The sequence below is a fragment of the Miniopterus natalensis genome, chromosome 7, assembly GCF_054644295.1.
Source record: "Miniopterus natalensis isolate mMinNat1 chromosome 7, mMinNat1.hap1, whole genome shotgun sequence".
In the NCBI taxonomy this organism is placed as follows: domain Eukaryota; kingdom Metazoa; phylum Chordata; class Mammalia; order Chiroptera; family Miniopteridae; genus Miniopterus; species Miniopterus natalensis.
The window spans coordinates 33,778,970-33,794,336 of NC_142087.1; the positions used below are offsets into that span (position 1 = coordinate 33,778,970).

The 15,367-nt window shown below is 53.5% G+C and overlaps 2 protein-coding genes across 2 annotated transcripts in view; one reads left to right on the forward strand and one right to left on the reverse strand.

Moving 5' to 3' along the window:
* Window positions 1-1,420: 1,420 nt before the first annotated feature.
* Window positions 1,421-11,428, reverse strand: PTGR3 (prostaglandin reductase 3). Its single transcript, XM_016213617.2, has 2 exons — window positions 11,134-11,428; window positions 1,421-5,173 (listed from the first exon to the last, which is right to left on the reverse strand). The coding sequence occupies exons 1-2, from the start codon at window positions 11,367-11,369 to the stop codon at window positions 4,249-4,251; spliced, it is 1,161 nt and encodes a 386-aa protein (XP_016069103.2). The 5' UTR covers window positions 11,370-11,428; the 3' UTR covers window positions 1,421-4,248.
* Window positions 11,429-13,969: 2,541 nt separating this feature from the next.
* TSHZ1 (teashirt zinc finger homeobox 1) overlaps window positions 13,970-15,367 on the forward strand; it is a 71,030-nt gene continuing 69,632 nt past the window's right edge. The window contains exon 1 of the mRNA XM_087818910.1: window positions 13,970-14,141. Coding sequence (XP_087675036.1) covers window positions 14,102-14,141 — 40 coding nt within the window. The 5' untranslated portion in view covers window positions 13,970-14,101. The remainder of the gene's footprint in view (window positions 14,142-15,367) is intronic.

Consider the following 15,367-nt stretch of genomic DNA (forward strand, 5'->3'; position numbering starts at 1 on the left):
AGAATTCAAAATGGAAAATGCCCAACAGCATTGATACTCCAGAGTTTTGCATTTTGACTTCTGAAATATGAGGCTAAATCTTTAACTGAAAATTAGTTATAGAAAATCTACCTTTAAAAAACAACAGCTCCAAAACCCTCCCAAATTAATATTGTTTGCATAGATAAATGTTGTCTTTAAATAAGTACCATAAATACTATATTTAATAAAAGGAGAGAGCAGAAAGTCTAGGGAGCAGTAATTACAAGTCCATCAAATCAGGCCATTTCCCACCTGGGCCACATTCATGACACTTGTATTGGAACCCGAGGAAATCATCCCCCTGAGTTGACTGTGTTTGTTTTTTTTGTATCATATTTTTTCTGAAAGTTGCCCAGTGCTCATCTGTTTTTGTGTTTTTTTAAAAAATATGCTTTTACTGATTTCAGAGAGAGGAAGGGAGAGGGAGAGAGAGATAGAAACATCAGTGATGAGAGTCATTGATCGGCTGCCTCTTGCACGCCCCCTGCTGGGTGGGGATGGAGCCTGCAACCCAGGCATGTGCCCTGACCAGGAATCGAACCCTGAGCTCCAGGTTCATAGGTCGACGCTCAACCACTGACCCACATCGGCTGGGCCACTCATCTGTTTTTATATAAATCTAAAAGATGGTATTTATCCCATGTGTCCTTGTGGTAAAGAGATCAAGGAAATATCCTCAGTACTGAGCACCCCCTGCCCCTTTTTGAAGGCCCTGAATGTAGCAAATTCAGACTCACTGGGAATTCTATGAAGAGGTCAAAACATTACTCACTACAAGTCGGGTGGCCATTAGAAATGTTAACCAAGTAAAAGCCAGAAACAGGAAGCAAAGAAGCAGGTCCCTCCGGCAGGCATGTGCCTTACATGACATCATCTGTCAAGTTTCCAGCGTCCCGTGGCCGTGAACACGGAATGCAGGGCTGCGGTGCGAGGGCATTACATCTTCATTAGCAGGGGTGCTCCTTAAGTACGTAAGGCGGGACTTTCGTTTTAATCACAAGCAGGTACTTGTCGCCGCGCTTTCATTAGATAAGTACTGCATGTGATTCCACTCGCAGAGCCCGATCCCACTCCTGAGAAACTCCGCTCGGGTGCAGTCACATGATAACCATCTATAGAACATGTCCCGCAGAACTCGTGCTGTTGACTTGCAAACTATTCTTTTATTATTAATTCTCACCCAGGGATTTACATGGAATTTTAGAACGAGTGGGAGGGAGGAGAGAGACAGAAACATGGAAATGAGAGAGACACATCGATTGGTTGTCTCCCACACACACCCCAACAGGGGCTGGGGACTGAACCTGCAACCCAGGTGCGAGCCCTTGGCTGGGAATCGAACCTGCGACCCTTTGGTCCATCGGCCGACGCTCTAACCACTGAGGAAAACTGGCCAGAGTGCTTCTGTGTGTGTTTTTATTTCATGCTGAAATCAGTCCATAGCAGAAGTCATCATCAGAGGGATCAGAAATGACACTGTTCACAGTGTTTGCATGCAAAAAAAAAAAAATCTGAAGTCAAGGGCAGGGTCAGGGATGGCTGGGAATCCTCCTCTCTCTGCACTAACTAGAGTCCAATCCCTCCCTCTGTCCAGCCCCAGACCTCCAGGCTGACGTACAGGGAGGCCACCCCGAGAACCGAGGAATAATTCATCCAGCGCGACCGCCCAGCCCCAGCCCTGTCTCTAAAACAAAGGCTGACGATCGCCCTGAGTTATGGACGCACGTTTTGTGATGTGTAATGTCGCTCGGAAGGAAGGTGCGGAGAGCACCGCACCACCTACCTCACCTCCCATTAGAGGCTGGTTCTGAATGATAATCCCAGAAGATGAAACTGGTGTTGAACTATGACCCTCAATTTACAAATCATTTTTCAGAAGAATAAAAAAAAGTTTAAACATCTTTTTGGCATTATCTGAAGGGGCGGAATCTTTCATGCTTGTTTCCTGAGATTAAATGCAGACGGCCTGCACTGTAGTTTCTTAGTGTGGGGAGAGAGAGAGCATGAGGGTTTCAGATTAGATTTTATTTCAAACCTGGGTGTTTGAAAAAAACATTTTTTTTTTTTTTTTACATAGCTGAATGTAGTGTATTCCTTCAAAACACAATAAATTTCTATTCTGTTGCTTAAGGGATCCGTCAGTAAAAATGCTGGTCTTTCATCTTTATTACCCTCCCATTAAAATGAAAGAAACCGGGACGCACTTCAGTTTGGAAGAAGCAATTTAGTTGGCAATGTCCTTCCCCCTCAAGTCTCAACAAAGGGGGAAGTGCAGCTGTGCTTAGATTCCACACGTCTACCTGCGTGAAGAGCCACTGCGCCGGCGGACACACACCGCGTTCAATTTAATGCTGCCCTCTGATGAGACGATCTGATTGCCTCGATTTTCCGTGACCGGCCATTTCCGGTGCAGTTACGTGCCTGCAACCTGCCCCCTCCCCTTGCAGGCTTGTGGGCCTGAAAGCCAGGCAGAGTCCTCTCCACTCTGCCACAGCCGCTAGGGCTGAAAGGGACAGATTAATAACCGGGCCCGCGCTGGACCGCCGTTCCTTGTCCCCTGCTCTGGTAACCCTCTGCTATAATGAGGACACAGAGAGCCCGCGTCAGGCCGCTACCTCCCTCATAACTCACAGGCCCGCGGTGGCAATAGCCTCCAGTGCCATTTGTCTTTAGTGCAGTTGTGACACTTCGGCATGATCCATAATTTGGCAGCTATTTACCGTGACATTTCCCTTCAGTGCAGCCATAACATTCAGTGAAGCCGTGATTTGGTCCCATTTACCATATAAATTGTATTGTTGTGCATGCATGCTAGCAGCGACATTAGGTACCTGGAAATGAGTAAATCTTGTAAAACAGATACGAACAGCCAGCGGGCAGCAGGATTTCCTTGCTCCTCAGACGGAAGGCAAGAAAAATTAAACGTCGTCACCAGGGTTTCTGGGCCACCTCTAATTGTCTTCCTGTTTATTTAGCATGTGAGAGACACAGGAACCCCAGGCTTTGAAATTGTGGGCCGGGCTCTGCCTTCGGTCAGAAAGGCACCGTGGGATTTCCAAGTTCGTGAGGAAGGCCAGCGAGCTGAAGGTTGGGAGGCGGGAGGGTCAGGTGCAGGCGTGATTCAGAAGAGAAGGCACTGGACTCGTTTACGTTTGTGTGTGGCATCAGGTGACAGGGACAAGGAGCATCTCACTCCATCAGAACCCGGGGAGAAGTAAAACGGGAACATAGAAGCAGGGCTGCTCTTGTTCCCATGATCAGAGATGAAACACACCTTCCTTGGCAGACAGCCTCTGACACGGAGCCAGTGTATTATTACTGCGGGTCACTTTGGTCCCAACTCAGTCCCACCCTGGCGTCTGCTAGGACTCACCATGGTGTGCCCAGAGTGGCCTGCCCCTGCCTGGCCCATGTTCCATTATGTGGACCCTCACTGTGGAGGGAATGCATATCTTTCCAGGACATGTATGGAGTTTTTAAAGCCCGAATCTGTCGTCCCCTCTCCCAAACCTGCTCTTTGTCTCTAAGTTTTCAGCACTGATTTGCCTCTTAAGGGAGGAGTGAAATTTTCCATCCCACATGGGCCTCACAGGCACAAGAACCCCTAATGCAAGATACTGCTTTAAACTGGGTCTGTGCTCACTTAATCATTTTTGCTAATAATCTAATAAAATCAAAGTTTTGGGAGAATCCCTCCAAATTTCTGTTTGGATGGTTGGCTAGTGATTTATGGGCTAAAAAGGGCCATTTCCTGAGACTGTGTACTCTGAAATAGGGCTGAGTTTTGGGATACCTCTCACTTATTAACCACTTATTAGCCTAAGACCAAACTCTCCCAAAGCAAAGAATTTGTGAACTATTTACAAGACCAATTTTAAAATCTCATCAAGCTGAAGACATACTGATTCGATCAGCTCACGCATCAGGAATTAATTTAGTTCCCAGGAACAATAGAATCTGGAATGAGACTGTCCATGACCAAAGGGTTCAATGTAAAGGTTTTACCTGAGCCATGCAGGGAAGTTTATTAGCACATTCCCCCCCCCCCCAAAGGAGGGGTAAAAAAAGAAAGAAGGAAGAAAAAGAGAAACCTGTGTATTATAAGATCTTACTTTTGTTTTAAGAAATATTATCTCCATTACCAACTAAAAATAAATTGATCTGAGTAATTCTGAGGCATCCAGCACCCCCTTCCTTTCTCCTGTGATTTACGCCATTGTTCAGTTTTTACAGCTTGCTGTTGACGGAGTGAGGTAATTCAACTACAGTTTTCCCAGTGTTTTTCCCCATGTACATGTAATCGACAGCCCGGAACACGGACTCCAGGCCGGAAAACCTGCCCTCCGTGGAGAGGTCGCCCAGGTCCACCTGGCACACTAGGTCTCCACTGGCACACATCTTGACCAAGTGGTCCATGGATGCTCTGCACTCAGAGAGGTAATGGTTCAGGAGGAAGCCCTGGACGCTGGCGGATTTCCTCAGCAGCTTGGTGGGTAGTGTTGCTGCTTTCACAGGCGAAAGGCCAGTAGGAGTTTGGTAGCCAGAGATAAACCCGATTACTATCAGGCGCCCTTTGATGGCCAAGGCATCTACTGCCAAGTCAAACATGGCACCTCCCACGGACTCATAGACCACGTCCACGCCTCCGGGGTATTCCTGCCTCAGGACAGAACCCACGTGCTCGATGTTGTAGTTGATGGGACGATCGCAGCCAATGGATTTCAGGAAAGCAGACTTCTCATCAGAGGAGCAGGTTCCAATGACGTGGCACTTGGCCGCCTTCGCAAGCTGCACAGCAAACTGGCCGGTCCCCCCAGCCGCCGCTGTCACCAGCACCTTCTTCCCTTCCTTCAGCCCACCGAGCTCTTTCAGGGAGATGTGTGCGGTGGTGCCACTTAGCAGCAGGGCGAGGTACTCGGGCATGGCAGAGGGCACTGGAGTGGCAGCGCTGGCAGGCACTACCGTGTACTCAGCAAAAGAGCCCGGCACCATGTAAGCCACCGCTTGGCCAACTGTGTACCTGGCACTGGCAGAGAGGCCCAAGGCGACCACCTCGCCCACACCTTCAAAACCTGCGTCGAAGGGCATCTTGACTGACGGGTCATATTGCTCGGCTGAGAAGTTGATGTCAGATGCATTAACTCCCACAAATCTAGAAGGAAACAATCAGATGAGAAAATATATTAAGATGTTTTGTTCTCAAGGCCTTTACAGTCCGCTTTGAAAAACACCCCAACTCAGTGGCTGTGGAGGGCTGGCCAAGCCACACGTGCTGATAGAATTCGACAAGACCAGCCCTGGTACTCGGCGGGGGAAGGAAATTAAATGAGCATAAGTTCAGCAGTGATTTCCAACCAGAGTTTTGCTGTCGTCAGTTTAGGAATAATTTTAATCACTCTAAACATCAAATTATTTATTTCATATGTCATTTATTCCCTTCCTCTTTCTTTCAAAAGGAGAAATAAATCAGAATTAAAAAAACACACAAAAAATGTCAGGAAGGCTTGTCATCCACAAACTTCACTGAAGCTGGGTTGGAAATTAATTGGCCTCTTAACAAAGATGTTAAAAACAACAGTGGGATAAAATATATTCAGAGAAGTAGACTTGTATTGATTTTGGCCACAATTTAACACTTCGGATGATAATAGTAATGACAATGGTATTATTAAAGATTGATGGGACGTGCAAGGTCACTCCTGCCCGGGGTTGTTGCAAAACACCGTCAGAGTGGCTGCAGCAGACCTCCCTTCTGATGTAACGGTGTCCAGTGTGAAAATATGCACTTTGATTAATTGACCAAAAATCGTCTCATAAGGGGAGAGAGATTTTATGGAACGTTCAACATTTTACAGCCCTTTTCAGATGAAAAGGAAAGCAAATCGTCGCCCTATTTTGCCTCAACAAGAAGCAGAGACATAAGTTGATTAATACCAGATGATTATTTTCACTCTGCTATCCAGAGGCAATTTAATTGCGAGGCCAGTACTTTTACCAGCTCTTTTTCATCTCGGTGTACCTCATAACAAAAATATCCTGATACAGAAGGGGAAAAAAAGTCGTTGACTGAGAATGTCAGGAGGTGGCTTAGACACATAATGGAGGACCCTAAAAATGTCATTTCCACCTGTAATGAAGTGAAAGGATGGTGTTATCTGGTGGCAGGAGCAAAGCTGGCAAGTAGGTCATTTTAAAATAATTCACTTTTAATTTAACTTAATAAACTGAAACTGCCCTGTGCCAGGATTCACTTCCACTGTACTGTTGGTCCTGCTTTGTCCGTAGAAGTGCTCCCTGATGATTCTGCCCCGTGCGTCCACAGTACTGAAAGCTCTCTGCATATTGCAGAAGAAAGCAGGAAACCATTTTTTTTCCAGCATGTCTGGCAGCTTTCGGAAGTTAGCACACCACCCAGCCTCCCCAGCAGCCACAGAATTCCATACCCATAAATGATATGCAGCAATGAGAAGTGGGGAAATGGTTTTTGCCGGTTTCTCATTTGGCATTTAATATCAAGATGCTTGCATTCTATTTTGGGGGGCGGGGGGGGCTGCTATCTCTCCTTGAAATTCACTTAGCTCTCAAGGCCTGATCTTTGTGAAAAGGGCCAGCTCCTCCAGAGCAAGCCTTGTCTTCCTAGAAGGCAGCCAGGGCAGCCCAGCTGCAGCCTCTCCAGCACCCAGCCTGGGCTGTGCGGAGGACTCCAGGAAGGCTTCCTGCGGTGGACGGTGGACGGTGGACGGTGGACGGGACTGTGGGGTTTGCTGTAGAAGCCGGGCTCCCACATTAACCCTTCCCCAGCCCCTCCAGTCTTGTGTCTCAGGCGCTTCTCCAGTCCTAACTGGAGGCCACCATTCTTCTGCTGGGAGACCCCGCCTAGGATTCAGAGGGACACCGTGATGGTGGCCAGTCCCTCGGGTCCCTCCCCAGACCCGTGAGTGGTGCTGGAGGCGAGCTAAGCCCCAGCTCGCCCCTCCCGGGCTATGGTGTGCGGCATCCAGGGCAGAGGCAGGAGACCCCGCAGGGCACATACCGGGAGAAACGCAGAGGGAGAGGCCAAGTGTGTGTGGGGGATTGGGGCTCTGCTGGGAGCTCGCTAGCCGCAGCCCACCAGCAGAAGCTGGAGTTCTCCATGGGGGCTTTGCCGAAAACAAAGTCATAGTGTAGGTGAGCCAGGGTGCGCCCAGGGCAGCGACAGGACACCCGCAGGCCCGCCGTCGTGCGCTCCGTCCAGGGGGCACCCGGGCTCCGACTCGGCGGAGGCGCCCTGGTGCGCCAGGTGCTGCCTGTTGGGCGCCAGGGCCCGCGCTCCCCGGACAGCCTCCCTCAGACTTGCCCGACCCTCCGTCCTGAGCAGACTCGCCACCGGAGCCGGCGGGGGCCATGCTGCTAGCACTGGGGCGAGGGGCTTGGGCCCAGGCCCGAAACCCACACTTGGGCCTCTGGGCCCTGCAGCGGTCCTGCGGGCGCGCCCACCGTGGAGCTTGAGACCAGGGAAGGTCAAGTTCTGGGGTAGCCAGGAGAACCCCAGCGCCAAGGCACGGCGGCCGCTTGACCGAGGCTCGCCGGGGCCGGACCGTGACCTTGGCCTCGTAGGCACCCCTCTTTTTCGTGCCCCCCAACCGCCCTATCATTTTCTAAATCGCCTGCGTCGTGGGTGAAGGAGTGTGGGGCTGGTGGCAACTCCAGGCGCCCTGCACCTCGCCCTCTCCGTGTCCCGGCCTCTAGCGCGCCCTGCCTTCCCGCAGCCGTTTGGGTGCTGCGTGGCCACGGAGGCTGGCGGGACCCTCCGCCGGACGCGCCTTAGCCCTTACCTGGGCCCGGGGACGAGCTGCGGGGTCGGAGCCGAGCGCGGCTGCACCAGAAACTGGTTCCAGAGCCCGGCGCCGTGGGAAAGGGGCCCGGGTCCGGAGCAGGGACGGGAAGGGCGAGCGAGAGGGGAGGAAGGAACCACCACTGGGAAGGGCGCGCCGGGAGGCTCCCCATGTGCCCCTTTAACTTAAAATATGTACTTTTAATGAGTGCAGGGTTCCAGCGATCCGACGGCAGGATCCACTCCGAGGACTAATGTGGGGGAACCTCAGGAAGAAGAATGGGACGCTGCGGCTCTCCCCCAATACGGACCCTTCTAGAGTCGCCCCTTCATTTACATTAAAAAGTGCCGAGCCCCTTCCTCCTGGTCCTGTTTATAGAAACCGGTGTCCTGAGGGGGAGGGGGGCTTTCTCTGGACAAAACCGAAGGCGAAGACTCTAGCGCGGAGCAAATGCCTTCAATACCGGGAGACAAAGTCGTCCAAACCAGACCCTCATTTAAAAATATAAAAAGAAGAGAGAAGAGAAAGGAAGAAAGAAAGAAAAAAAAAATTGGCCTGGAGAGTCCGCAGAAATGCTACTGTTCTCCCGTGAGCAACAAACCCTTCATCAAAAACGCCCCCCCTTCTCTTTTCCCTCCCCGCAAACTCTATGCTCCATTATCTTGAGCAGAAAATCGTTAGAAATATTTAGAAACGAAACAATGTGTCACTATGGGACTAAAAAATGCTAAAAATAGCGCTCAAACGGACTTCCCGGAGGGTGTCTCGCTCCCTTTCTTTCTGTTTCCGAGGTCGGTGCGGAGGGGACGGGGAGTTGTCCTGATGCGGGAACCAGGACCGGAGAACTGGAGAGAGGGGCGCGACGGTAGGTCCTGGGGGAGTTACCGGCCTTGCCGCACCTTTCCTAAACGGCAGACTGCGTTATTCTAACTGTTGTGGAGCTTAAAAGGCACTGCCTTCCCTGTGGAGAAAGAATTTTATTTTCTGTGGAGATGGTACAAGATGTGCAGATGGTTCAACTGAAAGAAAAAGACCTCCACACACCTTGCCAAATAAGTGAATTTGGGCTTAATCCATTCATTCCAGAGCAGGTTTTATAATGATAAAAAGGAGATGCGGGTGCATAAAATTTTCATGCAATTAACACTGTTCTGGGGAGATTTGGTCTAGAATTACGATGAACTAACCTGCACTGAATTATTAAGCTTCTATTCTTAAAAAAAGAGTCGGTAAAATGCCACCTCTGCTGACCTTGTGTGCAAGAATAAAGGATCTTCCCACAATTGGGGGGTAGGAGCAGGTTTGCCAGCAGAAGAGGGAAGAGGGGAGGCAGAGGTTCCGCCCCCTCCCAACAGGCAGAAAGCTGGATCCATTCTCCCTGCGTTGCTGTGGGCTTCAAGGCAGAAGTTAGAGGTCAAGTTGTACATATCAATACACTCTTTATATTAAAGGGATTCTTGGCATAGGTTGAGGAGAAAAGGCATGGATCTTAAAGCAACACAAACTGATGAGCTCCACACGTGAGAACTGGTAGTCCAGAGCTCTGTCCATGGAATCCAGGGACTCAGGCTGGTGGCGCAGTGTGGGGTGGGGGCACCCGGGCACCCCTCGGGGTAGGGGACCATGAAGGGCAATGGGGAGCCTGAAGGGAGAGGAGTACCAGAGGGGAGGCACCCAGGGAATTGATGCCCGCTTGTCAGGGGAGAGGCCGGAGAGCGAGATGCTGGGCTGGAGCAGCCTCCACCCAGGGCACTGGAGGGTGGTCCCACCTCGCGGCTGCTGGTAGTGCTCTAACCTCACACCTTCCCCTGTTTGCCAGACTCAATGACCCCCTCCCTATCCTGTTTTTAAAAGGGGTTTTACTCAAGCTGCTGTGTGTTTGCATCATTGATCAGTCAATTGTACTTTGTCAGAAAAAGGAAACAAAAGCCTATGTGAAACTTTTTGCCTGTTCAAGTCTGGTTGGAGGCTTTTCAGCCTGGGGCTCATCTCAGCTTCTAGGAAATCACTCATGTGTTTTGTATGTTCTGCGTGAACACACACAAGCCCTCGTTTTGAACATTGCATCCCATAATGAAGAAAAATCCTTGGAAGCTCCATTTCCACTGTGGCAAACTTTTTAAAAGACATACATCCCACCTCTACTCAACGCCACCCTTGGCTCACTAAATTTTTATGTTTCCAACAGGTTTCCAAAAGTTTATATTGTGATCAGAATTCTTCAGTCTTACAATCATATTTGGAAGGCTGATATGAATCTACAAAATGGACCCATTAAACATTGCATCAAGCTACTTAGGTAAGGTACTGTCCTTCGTCCTTGCAGGGGACTGAGACACAATTTACAACATAGTTACCATCAAAACTTTCCCCTCCCTTAGGAGTATTATTCAACCTGAAACATGCAACATTGTAACCCCTCGGACTGGCTCGAGCAGGCAGGGGAGTCCTACTCTTGCGAAGGGGATGGAGGAACCAGGCATGCCCTGCGCGCAAGTTCGGCAATGTGTGCACCCGCCCGGAGACCCGCGGGCCTGGCTCCATGCAGTAAGATACCTTTCCTTCCTGTTGCTGCACCGGTTACTAAAGATTAGTGAGACGGAAACACATTAAGGTGAGGAGTGTAGGGATGGAAAATAGTGTCCCCGAAGGTCTGCAGAACGTGCGGGCAAGTGCAGCCATGCCCCCGCCCTGGCCCTGGCCCAGCCGCCCAGGACGCGAGCCACACGCCAGTCGTTACACTCCGGGGCACAGACAACAGTCACACAGCACTGACACTGACAACACGCAGAGGACACCGGCGACAGGCTTTGACAACACTCAAAGACAGGCTCCGGGCAATCTGCAGCGGACGGGAAAAACCAGCCGGATCCCGGCCTCCTTCCTCCAAAGCACGTTACCTAAACGTCGCAGTTTGTGTCCAGGCTGCTCCTGCTCCACCCTAAAGATTCTGTGAACGCAGGAGCCCTGAGTGCGCGCCTGGGCCAGGAGCGAAGCCTCCGCGTCTGGGTCCCGTCGGTTTTATTTCGGGAGCGGGAGGGGGAGGAGGGAGGACTGGGGGAGGGGAGGGGAATCCCAAATTAAAATAACCCCCAGTTATGAGGAAGTTCAGTGGCATCGGATATTCACAACAGCAACAGTCACATCACATTCGCCTTCACCAGATGGCGGCAGGTTCAACTTCCCTGGATCTCGCCAAGTCAGGCTGTGCGCCCGAGAGCGCAGGGGTGTGGGGATGCAGGGGGCCGGGACAGCCCGGGAGAGACGGGGCCGGGGCGAGGGCGCGCGCCGGGCTCACCGATTTCGGACGAGGAGGTCTCCGTCCCCGGGGAGTGGCACCGGGCAGTCCCGGCGCAGGGTGACGGCCTCTCGGAAGTTGGGGCTCAGCCGAGTCACCACCAGCTTCTGCATGGTGCAGGGGATCGCGGAGCCCTGGAAGTCCAGGAAGTGGCGAGCATACGACATGTCCAGGATGGTTCGGGCCCCGGCGGGCGCCACACGCAACATGGTTCGGGCCCCGGCCAGACGCAACATGGTCCGCGCCTCCGCTCGCTTTCTGCGCCGCCGCAGGCCAAGGTCGCGACCAGCCCGGGCAGCCGGGCTCGGCTCGGCGCGGGCGGAGCCGGTGGGTCCGCCCCTCCTCCGGCCCGCGTCCTCCCCTCGGCTCCCCCCCTTCCCTTCCGCGCCTGGCGCCCGCTCCCCCCTCCCGCGCGCAGCTCCGGGAGTCCACGCAACCCCCGGGGTTCCCGGACGCGCCACCCCCGGGGTCCTGGCCGGGGGACAGCAGCCGCCCCGGTAGCTGCTCCTTTAATCTTTTTGTTTTGGTTTGAATCTGCTCGGCGCAGACTGGCCGGGGCGCCTCTCCGCCCTCCCCCTTCCTCCCAGCGCCGGGGAGGCACCGGATATCCCCACCCTCCCGGCACTCTAAAAGCCGGATTTGACTCCTCCAAAGGGTGAGGGGGGCGCCGGTGGGACCCGCTAGTCCCGCCGTCTCCGAGGCCCCGAGCCGGCCGCAGCCCCGGGCGCTCTGGCAGGCGCGGCGCCCGGCGGCCAGCACAGGCGCCTCCCCTTCCCGTGCGAAGCGTTCACTTCCTTGCAAGGTGGTACGAATCAACCCCGAGCGCGGCCGGCGGCGGGGCACGGCGGGCCCGGGCGCGTGGGCACCCCGCCGCCCGTGCGCGGACAGGCCCCGCACCCGGGGGGGAGGGGCGCCCCGTGCCCCCTGCGTCCCGGGTCCCAGCTCCCCCGCGCCCCCGGTCCCGGAACGCCTCTGCCTCTCAGTTTATCCCATTTAAGTTGCACGAACTAAGCCATTTTATTTATTTTGGCCTAGATTTCGTGTTTTTCCATGAATGTTTTAAGTAGCCTCTACCAGACAACTTACAGGTTTCCCATTGAGGAGAACACACGTATTGGAAACCAGAGGGCCCAATTCCCGGAGCACATAAACATTTTAAACTTCTAGGTGGGGATGCCGAGGGACTTAATTGAATTGGAGACGTTGCAATGATGTATGAAGACCTCATTTTATAACCCAGCTAGAGAGAGAGCTGCAGTTGCAGCCTGTCAATTTTCTCCCTAATTGTCTGTATTGACCAAATAATCAATTCACTTTTCATAGAGGGACCAAATTAAATATTTTCCACATTTTTGTGTGATGAGCTGAGTCCATCTTGAATTTTTTATTAAGGGTATACGTTTTAATTTAAAAATCCTCTTGCTTTCCACTTACCCGTGAATTACTAAACTATAAAAGGCACCCAATGCCCCTCCTCAATCAGACTGAACCCCCAAACTAAGCTTGCAAAGGTGACATCGGTATTTTTATCTCAAATGTAGGACATTCTTCATCCAAGGGTAGTTTATGTCCACGTGGGTGCGTTGTATGAATGTAGAAGGTGGTGGTGGGGGGGTGACTAACAGGTTTAAAAATCTGCTAGTGTCTCCCTAACTTGGCTTAGGACACATGGCCTCACCCAGCCTCAGCCGGGGGATTACAACAACAAACCCCTCAATGTCTTTCTCCGAAGTGCAATCTCTTATGTTGTGCTGTATTAAGATTTCTTTTTTGTGTCATATTGTTTAGCTCTGGGAAAAAAAAGAAAGAAAACAAAGCAATTAAAAAGATTGACAGGTATGGCTTGTGAGAGACCTATTTGTAATTGTCAGGGTGACGTTGCGAGAGGAGGAGTAACGCGAGGCAGGAACGCGGCTCGATGTGTCTGTCTATCAGTTGAGACTGTCTGAAAGCTCTGCGATCGGAATGTGTGTTATATTTCACTGGAAAGAGGGGAGAGCGAGAGTGCATCTCCCTCTCTCCCAGGAGTTTGGGGGGGGACGGTCCGCGCGCATCTCGCCCGCCCAGTGAATGTCTGCTCTGCGCCCCTTGGCACACACTCTCCGGGTTGTTGTTGTTGGCTTTTTTTTTGGGGGGGGGGGCCTTTTTGTGTATTTTTCAAAAAATTTTTTTCTGTTGGAAGATCAAGACCGGCCAAAAATCCGTGATCAAAATGTGTTTGCATTAGATTTCGCGTTGGAAGAAGCGGCGATCCCGGCGGCAAACCCAAGTGGCACCAAGTGGCGCTCCGGCGGGGTGACACTGTTTGATCTGTGACTGTTTGGAAGGTGGAGCGGCGCCTGACATCTCCCCCGGCGCGAGTGTGTGCGACGGGGGCTCCGCTCCTCCGTCCTGTTTGCTTTCTTCCTCTTAGACTAAGTGCAGGAGGGAAGGACAGCCCGGATCGGCCTCGCGGCGCACAATGAGAGACCCGCGCCCCGCGCCCTGAGGACGCTCGCCGCGACCCCGCGCCGCGAGGAGAGGGGGAGAGAAAGTTGCGCTCGGAGACTCTCGGCTCGCGGAGGGAGGCGCGGGCAGCGCCCGCCAGCAGCAGCCCGGCGGCGGGAGGCGGCAGCATGGAGCGCGGGCCGCGGGCCGGCCCTCCGAGCGCCCGCCGCTGCGCCCGCGGCCCGCGCCGGGGATGACTCCGGGCTCGGCGCCCAGGCCCCGCGCGCTCCGCCCGCAGCCCGGCGGCCGGGACGCGGCCCGCGCGGCCGCCGCCGCCGCCTCCTGAGCGGCCCCGGGCGCGGCGGTCCATGCGAGCGGCTCCCCGCGGTCCGCGGCGCGCCCGGAGCCCGGAGCCCGGAGCCCGCGGGGAGAGGCCGAAGTTGGGCGCGCCGCGGAGTTGCGCCCGCGCCCGGGGCCCCGCGTCCCCGCGCCCCGCGAACTCCGGCGCGGCTGAGACGACGGCTGCGGCGGCCCGAGCAGCATGCCGAGGAGGAAGCAGCAGGCCCCCCGGCGCTCGGCAGGTAACGCGCGCGGCCGCGCCGCGGGGAGCGGGCCGGGGCGGGCGCGGGGGCGCGGGCGCGGGCGGGGGCCGCGGCGACACTCCCCCGGCGGCCGCGGCGGCCCGGGGCGGGGAGGAGGCCGGGCCCCCGCCCGGGCCCGCGCGCGGGGCGGAAACTTAGCGGCGCCGCGAGAAGCCGGGACGGGCCGGGCGGCGGGGAGGCCGGGCGCGGGGCGCGGGAGGGGCGGGCGCTGGGAGACGAAGTTGCTGCGGGGCGGCCGGAGCGCGCGGGGAGTCCCCCGGAGGCCGGGAGGCTGAACCTGACGCTTGAAAATAAGGTCGCCGGCCTGGGACGCTAGGAATGTGGTCGGAGGATTTCTCTGGAAAACAGCAGCCTTTAATGTCCTGGGGAAGCGGCTTCTCGCCCCCTCCCCCTTTTATTACCTCTAAGGACGCCTTTTGATCAGGCCAGCACAGGGCTGGGATAGTGCGGAATCTGATTTACAGAAAAGTTATTTTGCTCTGGAGGAGGAACTGGCAGGAGCTGGTTTTCCTTGTTTTCTGTTTTATTAGAGGATTGCCATCCTTGATTTGATGTGTGATTGATCGCCTGTCATCTGGCAGCCTTTGATCTGCTCATTCCTGATAAACATCAATAAATCACTCACCATGGAAACACACATGCTCCTGACAGCTCGGCGACTATCAGGGCAACTTTTCTCTCGCTCCCCCCTTTTCCTGCTCCATTTTAATTTTGTCTCAGAAGTTTTACAGCTGCAGCATCCTTAACTCAGCTCACCTGCTAATCCATTGCTAAAGCCCGGGGTGGGTCAGAGCCCATGCATTCCTCGCGCAGGTTGGGAGGCAGCCCAGTGGCTCTTTCTGCTGCCTGCTCAAGTCTGGTCTCAGCTTTGGACAGTGTTTGTGAGCTCAGAGTGCAACCATTTGCCAAGGAGTTATCACGAAATAATAGAGTAAACCTACTCTCGTCCCGAGCTTTTAGGGGAAAAGCATAATAAAAAGGGTGTTTTACGTTTAAACCCGTGTGGCTCTTCTTTAACAGTTGTAGCAGGAAAATGGAATCTAAATAATTTTAGTGTTACACTTAGTAATATGCACGGGCAAGTCTCCATCGGTGCTTTTTCTGGGGAGGCATTTAAAGCAGAGATCATGGCTCCTCAAAATTTCAGGAATACTACTACATGTATGCATGACCAAGGAACATAAGCTGACAATGTCCATTGGGTC